Source organism: Podarcis melisellensis, assembly GCF_964234715.1.
Source record: "Podarcis melisellensis genome assembly, chromosome: 5".
Taxonomy (NCBI): Eukaryota; Metazoa; Chordata; class Lepidosauria; order Squamata; family Lacertidae; genus Podarcis; species Podarcis melisellensis.
In genome coordinates this window covers 50,143,776-50,171,572 of record NC_138537.1, presented here as the reverse complement: position 1 = coordinate 50,171,572, position 27,797 = coordinate 50,143,776, and the positions used below count along the sequence as shown (strand labels likewise).

The 27,797-nt window shown below is 40.2% G+C and overlaps 1 protein-coding gene across 33 annotated transcripts in view; it reads left to right on the top strand.

Annotated features, from left to right (window-relative positions):
- Positions 1-27,797, top strand: part of ABLIM1 (actin binding LIM protein 1) — a 200,102-nt gene that overhangs the window by 53,050 nt on the left and 119,255 nt on the right. Inside the window, exon 1 of one of the 33 annotated variants that reach the window (XM_081912194.1) lies at positions 23,239-23,629. The exons of the other annotated variants lie outside the window; for them this stretch is intronic. Coding sequence (XP_081768320.1) covers positions 23,614-23,629 — 16 coding nt within the window. The 5' untranslated portion in view covers positions 23,239-23,613. Of the gene's footprint in view, positions 1-23,238; positions 23,630-27,797 lie in introns of those variants that run through there. 33 annotated transcript variants of the gene reach the window in all.

Genomic DNA, 27,797 nt, shown 5'->3' with positions numbered 1-27,797 from the left:
TTCCCACCAGTGTGAATAGAGCCTACACACACACAAACACACAGACACACACATGTGTGCAAAGGTTTTGTTCAGGCGTTCATTGAGCAGCCACTGGGGGAAGCAGCAGAACTTTCTGTTTCCATCTTGTACATTAATTGAATTTGTATTCTGAATGCCTAAACAGGGCTTCCCTGGGACTAAACTGTATTAAAATACCAATCATCTCTCAGCTGAATCAGGATTCTTGGAAGCCAGTCAGACATTAAACTCACAGTGGAAGCTGCCTTATACCAAGACAGATTATTCATCCATCCAGCTTGCCTACCGTACCTGGCTGTAGTTTTCCAGGATGTCAGAGAGGGTCTTTCCCAACCTCACCTAGAAAGAAGTTAGGAGTCCGCGCATGCAGATGAAGTGTTCAACCTAAGTGTATAAGGCTCTTTCCCTTGCTTTCACAAGATGCTCAGACTTTTGGAGGAGTCGAGTTGGGAAGCCCCTGATGTGGCTAGTGCCAGTTAAGCACATGATGTTATCCTGTTAGTAAAGGGATATGCTTATGAAATGAGCTAAAAATGGGTATGCTTCAGCACTATCCCATTTCACAGGCCACAAACTTAAATGAATTCAATGTATGTAAAGTCACAGCACACACCTTCCTTCCTCAAGTTTTGGGTGGTCTCGGCTCCTGTTCTCCCACTGTGTTCCAAAGTGTCTTCCTTCCTCACGTAGCCAAGGAGCAGTCAGGCAAAGTCTTTTAATCACTGTCTGTTTGAAAACAGCCCTATTGACAACCTTTTATATGTCTGAGAATACAAACAAGATTCTCTAGCTTGGTGCCAGGATGACATCAGATTAGATCACTGGCTGCCATAAAGCCCTTCCCAAATGCAGGGGCGAAGAGTAGCTCTCAATATGCTGCATTGCCTTTTCTTTGTTCTGTGATTTCTAAATAATCCTTGCAGCACAGCTAAGCCTTTCTTTCATAGCCGACACTGTCTTCTGATTTGATTAGTTCGTCAGCAATACCTGTCTGCTGGCGATGTGCTACATATGATTGTGTTTCTCATTTGCAGCATGGAAATCAACTTTGCAGCCCTCTGCTAGGAGGCAGATTGATTATTTCAAACTCTGAATATGGAGAATTAGAGCTCTGAATTGTGCCTCAGACCCACTATGGGAGTTCTTGGCTGAACAGGGATTTCAAAACAGAGCAAAATATTCAGTCCAAATCCCAAACGTTATGGATCAAAACATTATCTTAGTGATTTTTCTAGGTTGAGTTCATAGCCCATTTTATGACAAGTGAGCACAAAGGCAAGCATAAAGGGTGTTCCTTGTGGAATACTCTGCCAATTGAGATTCAGCAAGCGCCTTCTGTTTCAACTTCTAAACACCTGCTGTAAACTCTTCTGTCAGGCTTCATCAGGCTTATGCGAGCAATTTAGAATGCATATTTCCATAATAGTTAGCTGATCCCTAATTTTAAAATATTTTATATGATTCTTATTGTATGGTTTTATTATAACTGTTGTAAACCAATCTGATTTTTTTATGATGTGGTATATAAATATATTGATGATAGATAGATAGATAGATGATAGATAGATAGATGGTAGATAGATAAATGATAGATAGAACTGCTTTTTTGAAAGGATGCAATATGCCATGCCATTGCTGCTTACCTTCTGAACTTATTGGACTTACTTGATCCCTGACATTTGCCTTGCAGCATCCTGCCTTTAAAAAATAAATAACTATCCATTTTCTGCTGTTGCATATCCATCTTGATTGATTGTAGTTTATCTTAGTAAAAGTGCTAAATGAATGGTAGTGCTCTGGTGTAAATCCCACTGAAATGTAGTCAGCAAATACAGTGGTACCTTGGGTTACATACGCTTCTGGTTACATATGCTTCAGGTTACAGACTCCGCTAACCCAGAAATAGTACCTCGGGTTAAGAACTTTGCTTCAGGATGAGAACAGAAATCGCGCGGTGGCGGCGCGGCAGCAGCAGCGGGATCCCCCATTAGCTAAAGTGGTGCTTCAGGTTAAGAACAGTTTCAGGTTAAGAGTGGACCTCTGGAACCAATTAAGTACTTAACCCGAGGTACCACTGTACACAATTGCATTGTAAATGTAGCTGAAGACTGCTTGATCCCATTAAACACAAAGCTTCATTCAGAGGTTGTCATACTTGTTTGACTATGAGCCTACCTAGACCCTTTATCCTAGGTCCTCCTCCTGGTTCCCCCTTTGAAAGAGGATTGTGACTCCTGGCTTGTGGAATGCTTTCACCAGTGAGCTTTCCTTAGCACTATCATTAATATCTTTCAGCACTGGGCACCTCTTCTTCCAGGCATTTGATGGATTATGATGATTTTGCTGTCTATTGAAAGTAAGTTTGGTGGGGTTTTTTGTTTTGCTGCTGTTTTATTGCATTTGATTAATAGGTCACAGTAATGTTTTTATTGTAAGGTACTCATTGGTCCCATTCTCCCAATTTTATGCCATGATCATAAAACTGTAGAGTTGGAAGATACCCTGAGGATTATCTAGTCCAACCCCCTGCAATGCAGGAATATGCAGCTGGCCCTTACAGAGATCAAACCTGCAACCTTGACATTATCAGCACCATGCTCTATAAACAGCTGAGCTAAACTTTGTAAGTCTCTTGGAGGCTCTTATGTGACAAATGACTGCTGACTTTGATTCCTTCAGGCAGAAAGGTGGGATATAAATTGAATAAATAATAATAAATTGAGATTATTATTTTTTTAAAGTTAAAATGTGCATAAGGAGGAATTCTCTTGGAATTGTTTGTAAGAAGTCTGTGACTTTGCCGGGTAATGTTGCGGTGGCAGTTCTTAATATGCCTTGAGGAAGAGAAACAAATTTTCTGGAGATAACTTGTATGTGTGGTGTTGAAGCCCTGATTTGGGGGCTCTAATATGCTTTAGGGCCTCTTTTCAATACAGAAAGACAGTAGATAAATGTTTTAATAAAAACAGATTTTAAAAATTGGAGCTTCTATAGGGAGAATCCTAGTGAAATGGAGGGAGTGGGGGAGATGACGATGTAGGATGTGTAATATAGCATGCTTGGCTGTATAATGTGGATGTTTTGTATGTTTTCCATAAGCCAATAGCAGGTCTTTCATGTAGAGTTCTTCCAGAACTTTCCTCTGCCATAGGAGATAATACTACACTAACTATATTATATGCTTTTTGCAAATCAGGGAGAAGTTCAACTTCCTGTTAAATTGTTAAAATTTTAAGGTCAGGTTAATAAAAAACAATATCTTTGTGTAGACAATCAGGTCATGCCTGAATGATAATTAATAAAATAGCTGGGGTGGTCTGATTCACTGCTGCAAATGTTCATTCGCCTAGATGAGTTGAAAAAGTAGCTTGGTACCATTAGGTTACTTTCTGAACAACTTGGTTGCATCTCACGTGGCTAAGAAGCTAACCTAAGTTAAATTAAGTGCATGAATGCAACTCAGCTGGATGAGAAAATTATTCTTTAGTTTGTTTAGTTTCTATCCCTAATATATATATTTATATATTATTTCACAAAATGTATGCACTGCTTGATTGCAAAAAAATAATAACCGCAAAACAAACCCCCTGAAGTGGTTTTTCTCCAATACTATTCTTTTTACCTGTTATCATTGCTTTCATTAGGTGAATGGGGAAAGAATGACATTATGCATGCTAAAAGCTACACCAATCTGGATTTTTCAGTATAGAACATCCACAGTTCCATCTATAACAACTCTGTTTAAAACATGTAGATAAAGTGTAGCAGTTATTTCCTTGGAAGTTTTTGCGCCGTGTTTTTCTTTCTGATTTGTTTTTATAACATAAAACACAAAAATGTGGAAATTAGTTTTATGCCAAACATCATCATTATTTTAATCGAACTCCAGTCCATCTGTAAGGAGCAGAGCCCTGTACATTGAATTGTACATGATGTTTATCATCCTCCATGTGGTTATTCAACTTCCTTTTTTAATTCTTAGTTGAGCAGAAATTGATATGTCCATCTGATATCTCGCAGCTGAACATAATATTTCCTGCCAGTCATGAAAGGCATGCATTTTGTTGTGATTTCTGCATATTGTCTATAAATTAACGGAATGTCATAATCGGACACACACACACGCAGGCTAAACATAATTACTTGCAAAGCTATAAAATGGCTGGTGCAATCAATTCTAAGAGCTCAGCAGATTTTAAAGAGTGCTTGAATTATTAATGGAAGTGAACTGGAAGAGAGCTCAGAAGGCTTACATCTTGTCTCCAGCAAGTTGTAGCTAGTGAAGGACACAAGCAGTTGCATTCAAAGCAATGAGTGAACAGACCTTAGGTGAAGAATCCTCCAACGAAAATGGTTTGTGCCAGTATGCCCAGAAGATCACAGCTTGCTTTGGAGGGATGGGTAAGACAATTAGTATGTGGTGGAAGAGAGAGCAGTATGTAGTGCAATATGGGTATGATAATGGCAATGTTCCTCCTTGTGGGTAAGCTGTTTGCCTTCTGCTCCTCATTACTCTTCTGACCATTTTACCTATTCTATAGATGTCTGTGTGCATGTGTCTTTGTATGTAACAATAATCCTTTTGTGTTGATCAGCTTATGCAGAGGTTGACCATAGATTGTAGTGTTCCATGGCCCACGTTTATATGAATCTGTGAATTTATATAAATGCATAAAAAATTATGTTGTATCACATCTTCAGACTTTGGACATCTATAGTATTAAAGTTTATCTGTCTACCTGGGAATAAGCCCTCTTGAATTTGGTGGGCGCTTACTTCTGAGTAGACGTGTAGAATTTCACTGTCCCATGCTTGTGAAGATATGCTTTTAAGTCTCACTTTATTCCCATGTAATGTGAAAATAATTTAAATTATAGGGAGTTTGTATTTGTAGTTCCTAGAATAACACTCCCCTGCTCCCAGCCCAGTCCATGTCAGGAACACTTTAATGTAAGCTGCCTTGCTTTCACTGAAGCAGAAACAGGGTAACTGCTTTGTCTACTCTCTGAGAGGAGTTGGGTTTAAGGTGATTCCGTACAGTGTATGGATAAAATGAAATTACTTGTGGATCAGACTTTTTCTGCAGAACTGTCTCGACTAGCCTCAGTTGATTTTGGCCTTTTTCATATAGCATCTAATAATGTTATAATGAAATGGCAGCAAGCTGGTATTTGGGTTTATGACAGAAGCACTAAAGGCAGCTTATCTCACAAACTGAGCACTGTAGCTCGTTTGCAATCCTGTAAATGCTTAGTAGAGAGCAAGTTCCATTGAATTAAGTGAGAGTTATTTCTGAGTACTAATTCATATGATTATGTTAGGAAAGCCTTTATTGTAACTCCATCAAATTAGAAATGTTATACCTGTTACATTTTCGGATCTCAATGGTTTGCTTCACTTTCTATATAGCTATTTCTTTTTAGCAAAACTTGGTGTTTGGCTCCATAAAGCTCCTGTAGCACCTTACTTAAGATGGTATAAGCTTTCGCGCACTAGAGTCCATTTCATCAAAAGTTGTGATAATGTACATTCTTATCTGATTTAGGACAAGAATTATGAATTATGATCTGTGTTACACAACACAGTACCCACATCAGCTAAAACCTCAGTGATCTGAAGCAACGCTTTGTTTCCTATCTGCCTTCAAAGTCATTTTGATTTTAATCTGACCATGTTTCCCAGTCTGTAGAAGTAAAATGTCTGAATGGAATGAACTTGCATGTCTAATGACACTAAGGCACCATCTCTTGCAGTGTTTCACAGAGGTATAATTGAAGTTCATATTTGAACTGCAACATATGGTTATGTATCATAGGACATTTATGTTTTTGCTATATATCTTCAGCCAAAAGAACAAACACTCACTTTGCTATTAAAACATGTAATCAGACCCTGCCTGTTGATGAATAGTCTATCTTGATGGTCTCAACACAAAACAGTAGTACAGTGGTACCTTGGTTTAAGAGCAGCTTAGTTTATGAACAACTAGGATTAAGAACACTGCAAACCTGGAAGTAGGTGTTTTGGTTTGTGAACTTTGCCTTGGAAGCAGAACACGTTTCACTTCCTACTGAGTGTGTTCCATTTGTAAATTGAGTCCCCCGCTGCTATGGGAAAGCACACCTTGGTTTAAGAACAGACTTCCGGAATGGATTAAGTTTGTAAACCAAGGTACGACTGTATACTTGTCTGTTCCACTTGTATTCTATAATAAGTACAACCATTCTATGATCAAACACTCAGTGATTTCTATTAAATATTCTGAGTGCTCTTTTTATTAAAGGAAACCATTAAGGTCCTTTTGGTAATTCACAATGCCTGACAAACTATTGCAGAGCAAATGATGACACAGAGGCAAGAGGCTTCAAACATGTATGGTAGTAGTGAAAGGAGGTATATTTGGGTAGTCATCCTTGAAGTGAAAATAAAGGTGTTGCAGACAAGAGTGCTCCTGTTTTCATAAGTGAAATGTTAAAGGGCATCAGCATTGCCACACTGGCACAATATAAACTGAATAAATAAATAATAGAATGTTATTTCAAATGCACACACCCAAACCAGTACCACATTAGATTCCCCTCCCCATGTGAAACTGCTTTGGACTACAAGTATACCAGCGTCTGCTAATACAATGGAGGTGCTACAAATGCACATTATCAAGTCACCTTAAAGATTTCTGTATTTTTAAAACTTAATTTTTAAATTATGTTTTAAGTTTTAGCAGTATACACCACCTTGATGTTTTGTGACACAGCAGTATAGAAATACTTCTATAAATTAATAGACAGGCGTGATGGGAAACATTTGCTTCATGCTAAATGTGAAATAGCTCTCCAGTTGGCCCTGGATAAACACTCTAGGCAAATGTGGAGGCCTGTTAGAGTATATGCATACAGTGGTACCTCGGGTTACATACGCTTCAGGTTACATACGCTTCAGGTTACAGACTCCGCTAACCCAGAAATATTACCTTGGGTTAAGAAATTTGCTTCAGGATGAGAACAGAAATCATGCTCCGGCGGCACGGCAGCAGCAGGAGGCCCCATTAGCTAAAGTGGTGCTTCAGGTTAAGAACAGTTTCAGGTTAAGAATGGACCTTTGGAATGATTTAAGTACTTAACCCGAGGTACCACTGTATTAGTTGTCAGGAGCTTTCAGACACTAATAAAAATGGCTGAAGAAAAAGTGGCCTATGCTTCTCCAGGAGGTCAGTAACTGGGCCAAATTTTGTGAAACGTAAGTATTTTAAGTAATCTTTGTCAGCACTAAATTCATCCTTTATCCCTTGTATATAATTTATTGGCTTTCTTGGTCCTGATCTGAGGTGTTGCAGCACTATCCTTGGAGGTCACTTATCTACTGAAAACCGCAGTCTGATCTGAGAAAGCCTCCTGGTTAGTCTAGATTCCTTTTTGTTTTGCTCATTTCTCATTCTTGTCACGATGTATTATAGAAGGCAAATGCAGGGTCTTATAGACATACCCCCTGGTTAAATTGAAAACGGAGAGGGAAAAGTGAACTGAGCCCCTGAAGTCAAAACAAGATTAGCAGCAAATGGTAATTACAGGACGAAGGACTGGACTGTTATTTTCAGGGTGTCACTGGAAGTCTGGTACGATGGAATGAAGTATAGCTTTACTGATATTTGGTTCAAAAATATTTGTCTAATGTTTTGTGGAATTTCATTGAAAGTCACTGTTGTTTTGACTTGGCCAAAGTTCCTTTGCAAAACACATGGAAGTGCTGTGCTAATTTTTGAAATGTTGAGGCTTAAAAAAAAAAAGCTTTGATTGCTGCTTCTAACAGGAATCATGACTCACGGTCAGCATTGCAGGTAATACATAATTCTACGTTGAAAAGCAAGGCAACAATTTAACACACCACAATCCAAATTAATCCTCTAATAATAACAAATTGGCCTAGCAAAACACTAGTATTTTATGTTTTTAAACAAAAAACCAGTTCCTATTGTGTGAGTGTGCTTTCTAAATTAAACTGTCTCATTCTATGGAAGCTAAATTTTACAAATGGCGGCTTCGGTTAAGATCTAAAGGGCCATGCGTGGAGGGTTCTCTGTGTGCAGGTACACTTTTCCAGCCCCCCATCCTACCTCAGTCACCAGCTGATCACAGAAGTCAGGGAACTCTTCATATAATGACATTCAACATGACCTAAAGGGGTGCAGTTGGAAAGAAAATTTGCCCAGCCTGAAAAAAGTTGCAGTGGATTACCACCATAATAATCATACTTTCTTGGGGCAATCATTTCACAAAAACTCATCAGCAGATTAATTTAAGCATCCAGTTGCCCTCCTATTTAAAGTATTGATATTGGATTGTGTCACAATGGGAGGCAGCCATTTTCTTAGCAATTTTGTTAAAGGGTGTATGCATGTATATACATATGCACACAGAGAGAGATGTACTATAATCTGGAAAGAAATTAATATTTCTTAGAAACATAGTAAGCTGCCTTGTATTAAGTCATATCATTGGCCCATCTAGCTCAACATTGTACAATGATTGGCAGCAGCTGCTTTCCAGAGTTTTAGGCAGTGGGTTCTCCTCGCCCTATGTGGCTGGTGCTGGAAATTGAGCTACATGGGGTAAATATCCATATTCATTATTATTACTATTTTCATTTCTCTGGGCAAATTGTTGTGTTAAATACTTATGGAAATTGCAGGCATTCTGGTTCTTTACCATGATCTTTGCAATGTCACAGAATACACTCACATGCGCAAATGAGGGTAAGAGTTCTTGAAAAGGCCCTTGTTTCATTGTAGCTGCACATGCAAAAGTTCACAAGTAGCTGAATGTGGTGAAAATGACTTTTTAAAATACAGCAGTTCTTCAGCCTTGTTTCCCTGCCCCTCACTTGTTACAGAAGATTTCATATTAAGATTACTCCTGAACCCACTTCACCCTCGGGGTTTGTTTACAAAGTCTAAGGCCATACAGGGACTATGCTGTGAGTGTAGTTCAAAGGCGATTTAAAAAGAATGAAGAGCCCCAGGTTCTCCATTCTGTTCATCTCAAGATAAGCTACCGTGTACTCAGCAAACAGGCATGTTACGTTTGCTCAGTTGAGCTCAGACCAATGAATTACATGAAACTACTTTGGAATGCTTTGACGGCCCTGAGAGCTTTTGCTTGCTTAGCTTATTGCTAAATAAATAATAGATTTTTATGTCATAGTAAGAATTTTCAGGTTATCCATTGATTTTGATCGTATAAACAAGCACCCTGAGGTATCTTGCAGAGTTATTGAATTTAAACACTAGGAACAAACGCTGGAACCACAAAGGTTGCAATAGAACTACAAACCACAGGTTTTGTCTACAGTGACAAAGCCTATGGTTTGTAGCTTAATTTCATTTTTCTAGAGTCCGTGTTAGCTTGTGTGGGTGAGCATGTACAGAGCGAATGAACACCCATAACAAACCATTCCATTTTTATTCTGCGGGTGCTCACAATCATTCAACGGTTAACAACAGCCAAAGTGTATCTTTTGTTAGATTCAGCAGTACTGGGTAAGGTAGTCTTTCAGTTGCAGTAAGCTTCACATTAGTGCATATATACAGCATTCACATGAACTGTTCATTTTTGAGCTTGAGTTTAAAGAGCACTTAATGTTTTTGACCCAAGAATTCCTCTCAATGGAGATTAGTTAAAGCATACCCTCTAACATTTCTCAGATGAAAATAGAGACACCCTAGGTGATTTTTAAAGAGCTGCACAGAACTTTAACTTCTGAATTGCTTATTCATGAAAACTGTCTTATAGAATGGGGTCTGTGTTCATCCTTTCACATGTGCTGCCATCTGGGAACATAGGGAAAGAAAGGACTGGGGAATGTTTAGTGAGAATTTTGTTCTCACATACTTTGTTAATACGTGAAAAGAAAATTAAATTACTTCCCTTTCTAGAAGAAAAACAGAGGACAGGAGAGCTGTGGAACATGATTTTGCTGAATATACACCTCCAAGTCAGGGAGAAATGCAAGTGTGAAGTGCTGAAGCACTCATGTCCTTCTTGTAGGCTTCCCAAGGGCCTCTGGTTCATCATTGGGAGAATAGGGTGCTGGACTGGATGAGCCTTTGTTCAGGGCTCTTCTAACATTCTTATGCTTCAGTGTGACAAATGGACTGCAAGCAACATGGCGATTAAAGCAATTCCATGTGGGGAACTATTTGTGCAGCAGACCTGAAACAAGAGGTAGTGGGGGTTCCATTTGGTTTGCATGCTCTCCCAAAGTCAATCCCCGTAACTATGTGATGCTAACAACAACTAGAATTTGCCCCTTTGCTTATGCGCTGTTGGCTTCAAGTCCTTTTGAATGCACTGTTAATGATTTACTTTGCTTTTTCCCAAGGAAAAACAAAATCATTACTTTAGTTTCTTAGATTAGCAAGTCATTAGGAATAGATTGTAGATATCTGTTGTAAATACAGCTAGAGGTGGGGGTAACAGTTGGGATCTTTGTGAGTCTTCTGTTAATGAAACTGGAAGGAGGAAAGGAGATGGCGGAGTTGGGAAAATAAATATTTCTCAAGAAGGCTATAGATACTTACTTTTGTGACCATAGAGGCTGCAGAAATTATGTCTCACAGGAAAATCTGCTGCTGGTAGAAATGCTTTGCAAGATACAATGGAGTGTGGTGAGCCTTCCTTAGCAGTAATGCACATGGGAAATGTTAGATTAAATGCACAGATGGATATGCGGGGCTTATGAAGGTTCTTTCTTAACAAGATTTCTTCCACTGTGCTGAGGCTTTTGTTTCTCAAAAGTAATCCTCTTATCTACCTCAGATATGTCCTCTCTCTTGCCCAGGATATTAATCCGATTGTGCCATGCTCTATATGCTTTCACTTCACGTTTATGGACACCAAAGCAAAGCGTTGCTGGTTCCAATAGTGTTTTGAAGGCTGTCACCTGACTAAGCGTGCTTGTCATAATCTCCTGAAGATCACTGCTAAAAATACTTCCTCCTTAATCTCCTTTAGTGGACAAGGAAGTGAAATAAGGATGGTTGAGGACAGCATGCCAGACGGTGGCAGCCCAGTGGTTATGTATACGCTCTCACACTCTCACTCGCTCGCTCACTCTGGTTTACTTCCTTAGCTGCTCGCTTTACAGTTGCCATAGATATGCCATCTTTCCCCAGTTTAAACAGTTTTGGGAAGCTTTGTGGATCAGGGAAAAGCAAGAGGTTGGTGTCTGAGCGGATAAAGTACAAAAACTCTATCAAAAGGATGTCTATTATAGAGGACGGTGATATTGCTGAGGTCTTGTACCTCATCCCCAAGCAGTCTGTGATGAAGCAGCTGCCATACCTGAATCCAGATGACTACTATTTGTGTGAATGGTTGTTTGATTATCCAGAAGGTTCAGGTAAGTAAGAAAGCTGGGCTCTAGTCTGGACTTGTCCACCTTTGAGCTGTTTCAGTGACCTGTTAAAATGGGTGGTGGACACGAAATATTTGCTAAGAAGCATGGAGATGAACAGAGGGTATATATACTCTAGAGCGGCTGCTGGATTTGTCTACTTTGTATTATGAAGCAACTACCACAGGCCTTGCTTTTCTAAATAGTCGATAAATGGTAGTGCTGTTGTAAGTTCAATAGCTGGCATATTTCTGAATTTTCCATATGGTAGCCTAAGCCAGGCTTCCCCAACCTGGTGCCCTCTAGAAGTTGTTGGGACTTCTATGTCCGGGACAATGGGCATTGTAGTCCAGCAACCTACGGAGGGCACCATGTTGAGGAAGTCCAGTCTAACCAGATGTTAAGGTGGCTGTAGACTAGAGAGTATAGTTAAGACAACAAGGTGGTAAGACAAGAAGCAGAGCTCCTAAACAGGTCCTTTTAAAAACATGTATTGTTTGATTAAAAAGTATTTTCAGTTCTGTTCCCATTAGATGCCTGGTCCAAGCAGAAGCCCTGCCTTTTGATTATTATGCCACCCCTTAGTTGTGTGTTTCGTTGAAATTTATTTCTATCCCTTCACCTCTTGAGAAAGGGGAGCACAATAGTTTATAGTTTCTTTCTGCTGCTGTGAAGTGATGGTAAACTCAAGTAGCATGACTGTGCAACAGTCCCAATATAGCTTGCAATGTACAGAACATAAATGTAAAAACTCCTTTAATGTGGCCTAGGTTGGAAAGTGCAGGATTTTTAAAAACTGCATGATTCCTTTAGTGTTATGTTAGTGCGGCGATACAGGAGATTGTGGAGTGTCTAGCAAAGAATTAATGGATATCTAAGAAACAGTGGTGCTCAGTTCTTGCATTCAAGCAGCCCATCTTGCCACTCTGAACTGCTTGGAGAAGAAAGGTGCTTTAAATTTTAAATAAATAATAATTTTAATACTGCTAGGTATTAGACAGAATTACAAATGTGGTCATTATCTCCATTTTCCAAATGATGAAAATGGAATTCTGAAGTATAAAGGTGCCATTCAGGGAGGACAAGTGACAAATGCTTGAGACCAGCCTATCTAGTCAGTTTTCCCTCGGCCATCAATCTCCAGGCAACCCAGTATTTTCACCGTAAATTGCCTTCCGTTGCATAGTTGAATTGAAAACGACAGCAGCTAGTGATTCTTCTTTTACTGTAGTGCCTTTATGCAGTGTTACTAACATGCCACAGATTCCATCAAAATTTGGGCACATTTTTTTAAAAATTTCAGTCAGAGAAAGTTAAGCATATTCTTCACTCTCTTTCACTGAATGTGGCTGGATTATGCATGCTGGATAAGATCCCGCACACAGAGGAAGGCACAGACTACAATTGCCCATGATTACAGTTCCTTGTACTGTATCTTACCAGCTTCCACTGTGGAGGGCCCCAAACTTGGGAGAGAGATTTTGGGAGCATGCAGGGAGCTGCAACTTGAACAGGAGCTTAAATAGTTGTTTGTCTGAGCATAACAGCCACTTGCTCTGGCTTGGATCCTGGCCATAGTTTTTATCCTGTCAATGGGATCAATTTATTTGGCCGCTTTGATACTTTTGACTCCTACCTTTAGGATTAAGACAGTTAAGTCGAGTGTTAAGAGGTTTTCACAGTGTGATATAGGCACTTAGGTGTTCAGAGGATTTTGTATAATCAGAGTTTGTGATTGTTCTTGAGTTCTGGACAAATTCATTAGTCTCATGGGAATCTGCTTCAAATGGAACCTTGTGGATCTGAGAGCCATTTTTTAAGCTGTTTAGTCTATGTAATGTAATAACTTCTTATTGGTTGTGGTTGAATGTGTAATTAGCTGATTGAGACATCATCAGATTCAGAATCTGAACTTGAACCAGTTAGAATAACAAACATTAAACTAAAGATTAACTAACCCTCTGCACAAGGATATAGAAACCTGTGAGAGGCATCACACACAAATTCACAGCTCTAAGCCACACACTGTTGCCAGGACAAATGTTTAGATTCAGTTTTTTAACATTAACTTCTGCCAGACAGAATAATTTACCTAATGCTTCGTAAACCAATTTACTCAATGTTCTGCCTTGCTACTATAGAAATTTATTTAATTATTTAAAAGGATTTCTACTTCCATGACTGCAGAAAAGAATTGTTTTGTAAAATGAGCAGTGAGACTGGCCTGTTCCCAGCAGACTAATGTGAGTCTCCCATTTGTGGTTCAATGCTACGTTGACCCAGAGTTAAAAGGAAAGCTCAGTTTGGATGATAATATTTTTTTATGTTGCTGATGTAATATTTTTAGCAGATGTACAGTTTTACTAAGATGTGCAGAGAATAGGTCTGTTTGTGTCTAAGGCAGAAAGAACTAAAATGGCTATTGTACAAAAAGAAAAAGTGGGAAGCCCCTCACAGCAAAATATTCAAGATGAGGCGTGGGAGAAACACGAATTTCCTTGGAGAAATTAGTCTGAAGAGCAGTTCCATTGGTGTAAACAGTTTCACTACCTGCATGAGACCACCTCAATCTATTTTTTAAACTGTTTTTGTGTCCATTTTTTTTTTATAGCATAAAGTTGCAAATAAAAATGAAGCGAGCAAATGCCATTTTCATAATATGATCCAGCAAAAGGCAGCCAACTGTACTGTGAGGCATGGCAAAGTCCTGTTGAGATCAAGTGATGGGAGTTGAGCTGTTCCCATAGCTATTATTTTTACAATTGTGTTTTTATATTGTAAACCACCCTGTGATATTCAGACGAAGGGCGGTATTGAAAATTAATTAATAATATAAACATTGTGATAAGGGTGAGCTGTTTACCTTTGTTTGTGTTTTGAGGATAGCATAGAGAAATGCAGCAGACTCCTCAGTCTTCCCCCTTCTGACAGACGCAGCTTGAAGTAATTAGAAGGGAGGGAGACTCCTCAGTCGTAATCCTCTTCTCAGCAACTGATGCCTCTGGTTGCAACTGCTAAGCCAATAGCAGCCCACTGGCAAATAAAGGTGTGCGTGTTGTGTTCTTGCTATGACCTGCAGACATAGCAGCACCTTATCAGTGACCTCTGATCTTGTCAGGTTTCTTAAGCTGGCCGGATTGGAGCTTAGTCTCCATCTGGGAAGGAAGAAAGGTGAATAAAGCTTCAGATAATATCCCTAGTGATTGAGTGTGCAGCACTTTTATTCAGAACGGCTCAGATCTGCCATTCTCCTGCATTTGGTTTCTATTTTCTCCTTAATCAAGATAAAATTGTGAGCAATTTAATCTTTTCCACTCCCTAAACAGTGAAAAAGCAAACATATACAATTTATCTGAAGGTATCTGAAGGTATCGGCACACGAAAGCTCATACCAATAACAAACTTAGTTGGTCTCTAAGGTGCTACTGGAAGGATTTTTTTAAATTTTGTTTCGACTACGGCAGACCAACACGGCTACCTACCTGTAACATATACAATTTATGTGAAGGCAATCTTACTCCTCCACCCACCTGTAATATTTAGCAGGTGTAAACTCTGCAATTGTAATGCAGTCATACAAGCCTCTTTGATGCTGGACTGATGTGTGCTAAATCTAGTCTAGCATTAGAAATCTGTAGTAATTTTGGCTGAGCTAAAATACTCCCTACATTTTGACATTCTCCTTTATGTGTGATAAAAGCCCAGGGTGGCTGGGTGTTGTACCGGTGGGAGAGGAAGAGAACATTGGGTGTGAAACCCACTGATAGGCACTGGAACGCCTTCCAGCTGTTGTCACCTGGCTGCCACCATTATTTTCTCCATGGTGTGACAATACCAAAACTAACCAGCCATGAGTTACTACCACAGCAAAGTTTGTCTCACCTCCAAAATTTGCTGAGTATCTTTCTTTGCAAACGCTTTAGATCTCCTCTGTACTTTTCTACAAACACACCCAGCCGTATACCCACATACTGCTATTCATAAAAAAGCAGAGAAGTTTACAACAATTATACCGAAAACCATACAATAAAAACTTTTCTGAGTAAACAGGTTTAGGATTGTGCTGTTATTCTTCTATTTCCGTAATCACACTGAAAACCATTGTAAACACAACAACAGAGAATGAGTAAAAGGGGTGACCTATATATGTTTTTTTGTTGTTGTTGTTCAGGATGAGTGAACCAATGACCACTATACATACTCTGGAGTAAGAGAGCATGCATTTGTCTTTTTATTGAATGTGCATGGACCTACTGGTGATATGCAACCAGTTCCAGGTATCTGCTGCATATGTACCTGGTGATATAAATGTGTGTAGCTGACCCAGATTTGTTGATGTACACACAGTGTACACTCCTAATCCATAATGTGTGAAATAGTCTTAATTCCTACTGTTAAGGTTCTTGGCTTGCTACTGCGAAAACACGGGGGGTGGGGAGGGGAGGAGATCACTTTCAGCACCTATTTTCAAGGGAGGCTATGCATGACATTTCAGAATTATTAGTATTGCCAGGTCCATGTGGCCGTATTTAACTGAATTGTTGTTCTAGTGGAAAGCAGCACAAAAGTCTCTACTAGCGCAACATTTGTTCGACATTGTGTGTTTGTGTTAGGGAGCTAGGTCAACTCTTCAGCAGTTTCAATAAAGGGTGGTATTATGTTTAAATTACACCCTAAAGCCAAAGCAAGGTGTCTGATCACTGGTGTGTTTTATTATTTGGATGATAGTAAAGCTCCTCTGGTTTCTTATGTACTTTTGCTCTGAAAGAAATCCCACATCATTGTAGGTGTCAGTTGTTGCTATGGTAATGCTTATGGACAATTGCTTTACACTAATGTCCACAAGAAGAGAAGAAATAAATACCTCCGCTGTGACCAGATGAGGTAAAATTAAGCACATTATTGCTAAGTGAAGCATGTTATTGAAGGTGGCAGGTTACTTTTCAGTGTTATTAAAGGTGTCAGGTCCTTTAGACTCCTTAACTCTTTCAGATTCCTTGCTCAGCTTAGAATCATGTCTGCAAAATGCTCTGTAGGCTAATTTATGTCCCACACCATGCTGTTTCCCAGAACCAGTATTCCAGGCTTAACTCTGTGACCTATTCAAACTTTCAACATTTTATTTGTCTTACTGTCAAGCACTCCATTTTGAACCCCCTTTTTTCCTATCCTTACAAGAAATCTATACATTTGTAACAAAATATAAACACTCACTTGTCTGTGTATATGGCTTTTAATATACAAAACTGAATTGGTTCTTGTACTCTGTCTTGGAACAGGACCATAATGAGTTCAAATTGCGATGATTGTGTGGAACTTTAAAACAAAACAAAGCTAGCTGAAATCTGCGGTAGGCTAGTAGCTTCAAACTAGTGGTATGCTTCTAGAATTGCTATTTTACACTTCATTGCTCCCTCAAGGACAAAGCTGCAGGCTGTGCCAATTTGAAGGGGCCCTTGGCCAAGTGTCCTCTTACCAGCAGGGGGAGAGCTGCATGGTGGTGCATGGGGAGAGCTGCATGTTGGTGCAGCAGAGGAGAGGGAGGCAGCCACGCAATGAGAAGAAATGTGCTTTAGGGGCTTTCTGGAGAAAGGGTGGTGATGGTGGCTGTGCCTGGCTTGCCAAGTACTTTTCTGTAAAAGAAATTATTATTATTATTATTATTATTATTATTATTATTATTATTATTATTATTATTGCAAGAAGCATCAAGGTGATGTAAGAACTGTGTGTCCCCAGGCATTTGACCTATCATTATGGGTGATGGTGCCAGGCCTTGGGCAACATTATACACATTATGATTGTTTCCCGCAGTAGATAAGGTGAGGAAGAAAGAGATGCATCTAGGAAAACTGAACCTAGATAGGCATTTAAAGATGTGTGCATGTGCAGGCACATTTCAATCACACACTTTACATGTTTGCTGTAGAAAACACCACTGTAGTACTACTGTTCCCTGCAGCAATCAAAACATGCTCTTTATAAAAGTAAAATGCTCAATTTACATTGTTTTATTTGTAGTATCCAACAGCTGAGATCCAGGCTAAATGTAACATGGGAAAACCATAGCTGGATCTCTTGAAAACTTTTCATTTTGGGAAAAAAGGAGCCAGGGGGCTACCATGTTTTGGACTGTATCTGTATCCTTTCCTCTCTGCATTTAGTAACAGCTCTTGCAGAGGTAAGTGGAGAACTTTGGAAGGAACTTAGAAGGCGATATTTTAAAGGTCTAACAGCCTATATATCCATGCTTTACTTTGCTGCATGTTTTGGGGTTCTCTCACCAAAGAGTACTTTCCTCAAACCTGGATTTGGGCATCCAAGGAATTTCCCTTTTTATTATACCTAGTATTTTATTCTTTAACCAAAATACAAAACAACAACAAGATCTTGTAATGGATTTCTTGAACTGCATTTATTTTGGCCCTGAGTCTGAAGTGTTTTGATGGTGTACGTACTGTATCTCCAGCAATGTTAACAAATAGGAAGAACAAGATGAACACACCGGACACATGAAAACTGTGTGGCCTCTACATAGCTTAACTTCAGTGAAGGGAGGCTTTCTAAGCAGAAATATTAAAAATTTCTATTTTGTTTGTCACTGTAATAAATATATGGGTATAGTGATTAACTGCATTCCACCAGGATCCAGACCCAACTGTCTGAATTGCTGTTTGATATTTTTATATATAGATATAGATATAGACAGTCACACACATGCATACATATAGAATTGGGAATACAGGAGGATAGGAGAAGGGCCAATTTGCTCTTTTCTCCAGTTGGCTGCCACTCAGCTGGGTTGGGACTGGGAACAAGATGGAACATGGCAGTGTTAATCCTTAGCACATGTGAAAAATGAGACTTGGCCACTCTATGAGCAAAATGTTCCAGTCTTCAGCAGTTACCCTTACATGCCAACATCTCTTGAAGTGGAAAGTCTGTGATACCTGGTGAGAAAAACGTTTTGTGCAAGATCACCACTAAGGGTTAATTCTTTTCATATGCAGACATGGTAATTTCCAGGGGGGTAATAGTACAGAAAGTTGTGGGAGGCACCACTATGATGTTCTCCTTCAAGATCCCAAATGCAGTAAAACAATAACTACTCAAACTAGTCTGCAATTTTTTAATGAAAGACTGGGTTATTGTTACAGGAGTCAGTTTCTGTGAGCCTCAGGCTTGCATACTCCCTTCACCCTTCTTCTCCTCCACTGCATCCATTTATGATTAACCACATAAGTGTTGTTGTGATGCCTCAACCTGGACAAACTGCAGTTAGTCTTAACTATGCTTAACTAAATGAAGTCAACTCTAAACCAAAGTTTTATGAAGCTGTCTTATTTCAGGTAACAATACATAAGATGCGTAACTGCAATGTAGGGTTAGACACAACACAGAACTGTGGTTAATTGCTCTTGGCAGTAAAAGCTTTTGATCTGCTCCCAGCCATCCTGGAGAAGGAGAAAGTGTGTGTGGGGGGGGGGGAGCATATGAGCCAGAGTCTTGTATAAGTAGCTATAAACCACTGTTTGTCGTTGCATTGGAACCAGCTTAGTATCTAAGGGCAAAAAGTTTCAATCCATCACCACATAGTGAGGTCCTAAAGCTATTCTTAGCAGTATAGTGAGCCACAGAAGTTGGAATGTTATCCTTCTGTTCCCAGGGTTTATAAGGGATCTGATAACAGAAGCCCAGCCTATACTGGTGAGGAAATACACACACACCCAATGCATTTTTTCCTGTGTGTCTCATCTATTCAAATAACAGATCTGGATGAATAAGGAATACAAGGAAAGCTAGATGATTCAATATCTGTCACAACTAATGGTGACTGCTTGTTAGATAAAATTTAAGGGTGACTCTTTTGAGGGTCACTCTTTTGAGATGCACCATTTAAGGGTCACTCTTTTGAGATGCACCATCTGTCTGTCCCTGTGTTGGCCTAATGCTGTGTTCCCTTTGAGATAATCTGTCCAGGGTTGCATGCCACCAATAGATGAGGCAGTGGTGCAGGGAAATGGAAAGAAAATTGATAAGACTACATTTATTTTTTCCTGTCCACCCAGGATCTGGATAACATTGGATAAGAGCACACTTAATTTATGCTACCGATTGGAATGCTGAACCATGGTTAAGGGTATATGGAAGATATGCCCTTGAAAGGGAAAGGACTTTGGGCATGGAGCACCGATTCCTGCAGCTTAATTGTAACCTCTTTTAGCAGAAAAAAGGCAGGCAAGCATTTCATATGTTGCTGGCCAAGTAGCAGGCTATTTCTCCTCCTCCTCCTCCTCCTCCTCCTATTTTATATGCACTTAGAATTACCATACCTGTCCCGTAGTTCACAGATCCCAGAGCTAACCCTCTCCACTGAGAACAAGGTAGTCATTTATTCGGGGGTGATCCTTTATTCAAACATCCCAACCGAAGCTCTAACTACATGTTAAGCCGGTACAATTTACTGCTGGGATATGGGTTGGGCTGCATTTTTGTAAATGTTCCCTGCCTTCATTCTGCCCCTTTCTATCTCCTTCCTACCTTTGTTTCTCCCACCTGCAGAAAAACAGCTAGTGAGAAGCTGTTTCATCTGGAAAGCAAGGGCAGGAGAAGGATTCAGCACCTGTTCTGCACCAAGTCTAAGTGGCTTCTTCTCCTATGCTCATTTCTTCAGTTTTACAGCAAGACAATTTTACCACCATTTTCATGGTTGCATCTACGTTGATGCTTGGAAAGTGACCACTTAAAAAACATTGCCACTGGAGCCTTCCCCAGTACTAACCCTAGGCAGTAAATGCCCTGGATGCAACTCTGGTCTTGTTTTCTCTTGACTTCTATCTCTTCTTCCTATTCACTGACCTTGCTGCCCCCAGGATCCTCTCTTATCTACTACTCTGCTTTTTTGCGGCTGCTATTGCCACTTTATCTGCTTTTAGTTACTGTTAGAGGAAGGACTCCTGGGAGCCAAAACAAAGAGAGGAATCTGGGTGATACGATAGGAAACATGGGACAAGTAACCATAAGCCCCTGGTTCAGCTTTCACTCTTGGGTACCTCAGTCCCAGTTTGGCCGTTTCCCCAAGAATTTAAAGAATCATATCCTGTCTGTAGCAAACTTGGGCTGCAATCCTATTCATGCCTACCTGGGAGCAAGCCACATTGAGCATAGTAGGGCTTTTATCTGGGTAGAAAGCACCGAACAGTGTCTTGCTTATGATTGTAGTCATAATCCATTCAGGCTGGGACTGAAGCAAAAGAGAGAGGCAGTGGCAAGAAGGATCTCTTAGTGTACCCTGAAAATGTGGAGACTACTTAGGCCAGTAAGGAGTAGATTATGTGAAATAGTCTTCAATTCCCTTATAGAAAATAACCATCATAAGGAGGAGAAGGTGTTAGGAAGAGAGCTGATGTAAGGTCTTAAAAAAAAAAACCCTTGTATGCCAATAATACTTGTTGGCATCCAACTGTTTTGGGAGACAATGGAAGAGTGCAACTTTGGGGGGAAAGTGAAACAATTGGAGTTATAGTGTCTGCTGTGGCTGTAGAGACTGATATGGCAAAGATATTTTTTGTTGCAGGTGGGGCAGATGAAGGCACCTGGTTTTTCTGCTACAGGTGCACCATTGTGTTTCTTCTCTCTGCGCTCCTCCCAGCAGTCAATCCTGCTCTGGCCATTGCTGTGGATACACGACCTGACTGTCTCCTGACTGACTGTGGTCATCCGAAAGGGATTCCCATATGGCAGGGTTCACGTTGCCAGCTTTTATGTCACGTTTGCAGACATCTTTGTAATTCAGAGTTGGTCTGCCAACAGGCCTAGTGCCTGAAGCCATCTCCTCATACAGCACATCCTTGGGGACCCTGCCATCTTCCATTCTGTGTACTTGGCCAAGTTAGTGTAGATGTCACTGAGAGTGAAGTGTGGACACGCTGGGAATGTGGGCTGGCTAACTGCTTAGTGGAATTAGAGATGCGGAGAGCTTGCTGTACTTCCTAGTTTCCAAACCCCTCCTGCTGCCTGTGGTGGCCGACAAAGGAATCTTTCTGTCTGTTTGGCTTTCTGCTCTAAGATACGAAGGGAGTGTCTCGTTCAAGGAGACGGAGGAGGCTCTTCCAGGCTTTCAAGTGACAGCTGCCTGCTGTACTGTTTCTACCACTTCTGACTCCTGTCTCTGTTCAGGACTAGAGCATCTAATAGCTTGCTTCTGTTCCTCATCCACCATCATTTCCCCAGCCTTTTTCTTCTTTGTCTGGGGTGTGTCCTGTTTGGCACCACCATGAATCTGGATCCATGCTATCTGTATCTGCCTCCTGCCCAGAAGCCTCCTGGGGTGGTGGTCTCTACCACTCCTTTTCATCTGACCAGTCCCTGACATCTTGGGAGAATACATCTTTGTTTGAGACTGCGTACTGCCACGTGATGCCCAAAATCTTCCTGACATCACATATGCAAGGCATCAAGGTGATGCTTCTGGCAGGTGAGCCCATGACTCACTTCCATAAAGCAATGTGCTCAAAATGGAAGCCTGGTAGACCTTCATCTTGGTATTGGCCATTAGCATCACATTCTCCCATACCGTTTTGGAGAGGTGAGCCATTGCTGTAGCTGCCTTGCCCAGTTTGCCCAGCTCAGTGTCAATGATTATTGTGGGACCCAAGTAGACAAACTGTCTACTACCTTAAGTGTTTGGTCACCATTGTTGATGTGTAGAGTGCTGGCGATGTAGGACCAACCAAGGATGTTGGTCTTCATCTCTTCATCAGGCTGATGATGATGAGGATGAACTCCATGCAGGCGAGTAAAATGGCTGATGAGTCTCTGTATGCCAGTAATACTACAGACATGAAAAATCACCTTCATATTTATTTACAGGGCCTTTCTTGGCAGGTACACCTGTATATAAATCTGTAACTAAACTGTACAAAGGTATTTCCAGGAGATGTTCAAAAAGGAATCTTAGAATTCACCATGAAGGAAAAAAATGTGGAAGGAACCAAGTAAACAACAGTACAAAGAAGAAGAAAATCCCAGCATGTGTGGTTTTTGAAGTAAAATGCAGGTTTCTTAAAAATTCCAAAATGATTTTTTTTTAAAAAGGCCTGTGTTTGATTGATATACTGCTGGCTGTGGGAATTACAGCACTGTAAGCTGTGTGTGGGAGAGAGTGGGGGCAGTTAGAATTCTGGTTCAAGAAATGTATGTTGCCCACAACACCTGTTTCAAGCCTTTCCCTGGTAAGAGCTATGTTGAAGGATGGAGCTTACTATGTATTCCAGAAGACTGGGCAAACTCATCACTTTTTTGAGTCTGCTGTGTAAAATCCAATGCAGTGCTTACTTCATTGGTTGGTTGTCTTCTGTGAACTTTGGAGCAACTGCTTTAAATATTTTGGCGATCATGCTATCATCTCGCACCTGTTTCACTGTCTTATTCCATCCTGCACTTTATCAAATGTATATTTGTATAAGTCCTGAAGCTTTTCTGTGATTGAATTTGTCCCTGAAAACTGGAAACCTATACTGTATACAGCCTTGCTGCAGCCTGTGCCGTCTCTGATTCTGTATTCATGTCAAGTTGCTTCTCAGTCTGACAGAGGGAACTAAATATATAAATGTGTATCTGTGTGTGTGTGTGTGTGTGTGTGTGTACACACCATTAAATCTTTTTCCATTTTGTTACTTGAAGCAGGTCCTGTGGCGTCTCTCACTTCTACTCTAGTATCTGTCACTTGGGGGAGTCCTGGCTTGCCAGCTCTGTTGTGCCTTGTCAGAAGACTGCAAGGTGGTGTCAATGACTGTGGATTAGCGACAGTGGAATTTTGCCTTCGTTACTCAGAGGCTGCTAGTGTTGCTGTTTGCTGTGCTGTGTTGTTGTTTTTCTTTATTTCTTCCTTTCTTTCCTGCCGCAGAAGGGGCAGAGTCCATTCCCTGGGAATGAGCTGCCATTAGGAAGAGTAAAGCAGACCGAAGGAGAGAGAGAGAGAGAGAGAGAGAGAGAGAGACAGCACCAAGCATTCCAATTACGTCAGATCTGGTGGGAAAATAATACAGAGTACTTTGGAATAGGCTGCCTTCTGGGCAATTGTTTCTTCATCTCTGCCAACTACTGCTGGAAAGATAGCACGAGTGTGTGTGTGCGTGTATGCGTTTATAAAGCACCTCAATTAATCTGTGCTGCCTCTGCTACAAAGACGGTGTTCTGGCCATGGTGAAAGAAAAAGGTAATCCAGCCTTGCATATTCTTCTAGGTTAGGATTGAATTGGCTTGGCAAGTTACTGTGTCGGTCATGTTTGCTTTTCTATGTTGTTTTTCCATGCCAAAAAACTGATGTGCCTGGTGGTTCCTGCTCACGTTTTACTGCTCATTTATTTATTTATGTTAACTTCAATGATTTCTGATGAGTTATTTGATTTAGAGTTAGATCTGATGCATTAGGTTCTCAAATTAAAGGTCTGTAGCTTTGATCCATTTTAAAAATAACTAGATGTAGGCATGGGTTGTTTTTAGAATTGTACTTTGGTTGTTCTTAGCCCTGGCAAGTTTTGGGGTGTCTTTTAATGGACACCTTGGCATTATGCTTTGAAATGCCATTAAGTTGCATTTATGAAACCACACGCTTAAGTAGAATTGTCCCATCATTGAACTTCTCTAGAAAAATCAGTGGCAAAAGCTGGACCTCAGTTGCTTTAACAATCTCAGCCTGCGTCAAGCTTCTTCTGGACAAGTGCTGCTAACAGATAGCTATTTGAGAGGAAATGGCTTGAGTCACCCACCCGTAGGCTTCTGTATATTAACAGCACAAACTTGTGGGCGGAGTGTGTTTGGATAAGCTGCTCCTTTTAGCAAAGATGCCTCTGTGCCTCTTCCTGAAATAATTTGCAGTAGGTTCAGATTTAACACACGGGCTGATGATTTAAGTGGGTTATTGCACATTAATTCATTTCTGGGGTTTTTTCTTGCTGTACAGTTATGTACATCTTGCATAATCTAGCTGGATTCTGACACAAGGAAGAGATTTAAGTGTAATGATGCTTAATTTATTTATTATTTATTTATTGGCTTTATAGCTCACCTTTCCTCCAAGGACCTCAGTGTAGCATATATGGTTCCCCCACTTATCATTTAATCCTCACAACAACCCTGTGAGGTAGGTTAGACTGAGAGGCAGTGACTGGCCCAAGGTCATCCAGTGATTTTCATGACCAAGCTCTCCTAGGGGCTAGTGCAGCATTCTTAACCACTGCACCATTCTGGCTCCATACTGGTTTAAGTAGGTTAGGCCTGCTTCTGATGGTGTGGTGTGAAATTATGCATTTTCAGGCATACTTCTGCTTTGTCTTTTCTATGGAAAATAGATGTTTTAGGAAGCCAACCTGGCAGTTTCCTGCCTGCCATGGAAAACCAAAATACTGGTTCTTTCCCATGTTATATTGATAATGTATCTTGAGGTACAAGTGTGCAGTTCCTACCCTCCCAAAAAAACCCAACAACAACCAGAAATAGCTTTTGGACATTAACATTTAAAACAATGATAGTCAAACTATTAGGAAAAATGATGTGGGGAAATCACATTAATTGGGAAAGCCACCATGAAACGATACAGGCGTCATTTCAACTGGAATATAAGTAGATCCAATGTAGTGCAATCTAGTTAATAGTAGCCCCCCCCAAAAAACCCACAACAACATTCTTTGTTACTTTCTGCCCTAGCCAGCTTTAATATGTACATAGGGGAATTTGGAAGCTGTGCTGCTGGAGTTCTGGTGACCTTAAAAGACACAGGTTTACAATGTTACTGATGCCATAGTTTTATTCCTTCACATGCACACCCTGTTCAGTCAGATATTTGTTGATTTGGCTAAGTTTACTTGACTATGCTGTCCATTCTGTGTTGTATCCAAGGGCACCCTGCCCCCTTCTATACACAGGAGCAAGGGGGTGGGGATCAGCTTATGTGTTCTCATCAGTCTGTACCTGTCTTCTAAATAGCCACCTGTCAGTTGAGAATTAGGAGCCCCACTGAGGAATGCAACAGGGTGTTGGTGGGCATTCCAGCATGGTGATGTTTTCCTGCTAAGTGGCAGGCCTCTGTTAGCAGCAAGTGCTTCTCTAGTGGAGGTCAGATATGGGGTTATGTGGGTGATGAACAGACCTTCAGTAAGCAATAACCAGTTCACTTCAGTGGAGAGGTCCTGAAAGAATACAGCATGTTCAAATCTATAATCGGCAGTTTCTGAGAGGGCCCAGTTTGTAACTCTCTTAATAAGGCTGTCAGGTGACCCCTTTTATGCTGTTGCTTGCCCCATACTTACTACAGCAATAATTTGGTTTTGTTTTTTACTTTTGATTTGTAAACCTAGTGTAACTATGCACTCTTCTGCCAATATTCCTCATTTCTAAAGGCAGGAGAAAACTGAGCAGAACCCCAGATGGTTGACCAAAGTGCACAGGATAGGTTCAGGATGATATTATTATATGTGAGAAAGAAGCTCCAGCTCCAGCTTCGGCAGAGTGCGTTTCCTTTGTATTGCTCTGATAGCTGTGATTTTCCACCGGGGCAAAATGATGTAATTAAGAGAATGGTGTTTGTACAATGCCGTATCATCTGTAATTTCCTTAGCAACACACTGACTTTATACACAAACTGGAATTTGACACAGCTAAATGGTACTTTTGGCATCTGCAAATATGAGGAACTGTTGTCATTTTGCATGTCAGTGAGACCCTCTGAGTAAGAATCCAATCCTGTCAGCTGTTGTTATGATGCATAAGGAAACTTGCTCTAATAAAATTCTGTTGATTGAACCTGTTTGAAAATGACTTTATTCTACATGTTATTGGAGGAAGAATTATATCCTTTATTATTATTATTATTATTATTATTATTATTATTATTATTAATTATTATTATTTTGCAATACACAAAAAATGTCATGGAATAAAAATATTATTCTCAAAGTACAGATATATTTATTTTAACATACTATATTTTGTATAAACAGGTTCCAAATTTCAGTATACTTGTCCATGCAAAGTTTATGTCTATAAGCAATCCACTCATAAGTGGCAAAGGATTCTTAGGGGAAGCAATGTGCTTTAAATTTATTTTGTGTATGCATCACTAATTAGCTGCCCATGTAGAAGAAAACATTTCTGTTCTTGTTGAACAACAGAAGCTTAATTTATGATAAGCTTGTAAAGGTGCTGTTGTGGAGGTCAAATGAAGTCAGAGCAGGTTGCTGGTCAAAACTGCTTTTGAAACCTGTACTATGACAATTTTTCATTCTGATCTGCTGATCAGAAATGAGATAATAGCAGCTAACTAGAAGAAGTTTCTGTGCAGTTTGTGTTGCCCATCATATTTTTGTAAGTCTTTGAGTTGCTTTTGTGTAAATTGTGACTAATAAATAGTAATAATAATACTTGGTTCAAGTGTTCACCCTTCTCAGAATTCTCTACAAACTTTGGAGGTTACTTAGTTGAGAAACTGGGTGTGAACTTGGTTTTCTGAAGGCAGAAAGTTTGAAAAACACTGTACTATGCTAAATAAGTGGTGACGGCGCTGCTTTTTCTTATACAAGGTCATTTCCCAGCTGCACCAGTTGTATCTGGGAAAGTCTGCCTGCTGTCCGCCACTTGAAGTGCTGATCTTAGCAAATGGATAATCCATCCGTGCTTGGATCATCAGCATTTTCTCACCCTGATTAGCTTGCTTACAACAGAGATCTAAAAGAGAATGCAAAGTCAACATTGCTGCAGATGAAGAATAAAACCCCAGCCATTTTTCCTCTCTCCCTGAGTATATGATAGCATGACCAATAACTTTCGGGGTCAGTGTGTTTGCTTGGAATGCTGGTTTAGGATGTTCAATTAATGGCTTAAATTCAGACGGATTAAAAACAATACAGTTCACTTGAATTCAGATGGATTAAATGAGCAGTTGTCTTTTGCCAAGCTGCCTGAATGATGGTCTTTGGGGACAAATATGGAATGCTCAATACTTTCCTGGAAACAACATCAATCTGCAAGAGGGTGGAAGTGGATAGATAATATTTATAGTTCTATTTGAGTTTGTCTCTTAAAGAGAGGTTGGGGGGTTAGTTCTCCCTCATTTTGCAGACTGAGATGCATGAGTTGATTGAAAGTGCTTGCCACTTCAAAGGCTCCTGCACTAGGGCATAATATACAGTACATTCTTCTTCAACTGCTAGTTTTCTGAAAGCATAGAAGAGCCTGACACGCAGGTGCTTCCACAAATATCATAAAACCTCCTTGCATCACCATGTTTCCCTGAGTGTTCGATTTTCTTGCAAAACTGCAGGGAAACTTGAGATGGGAGGAAAGGGTTTTTCTGCATTTCTGAATTGGTTTAAAGCAGGACTATCAAA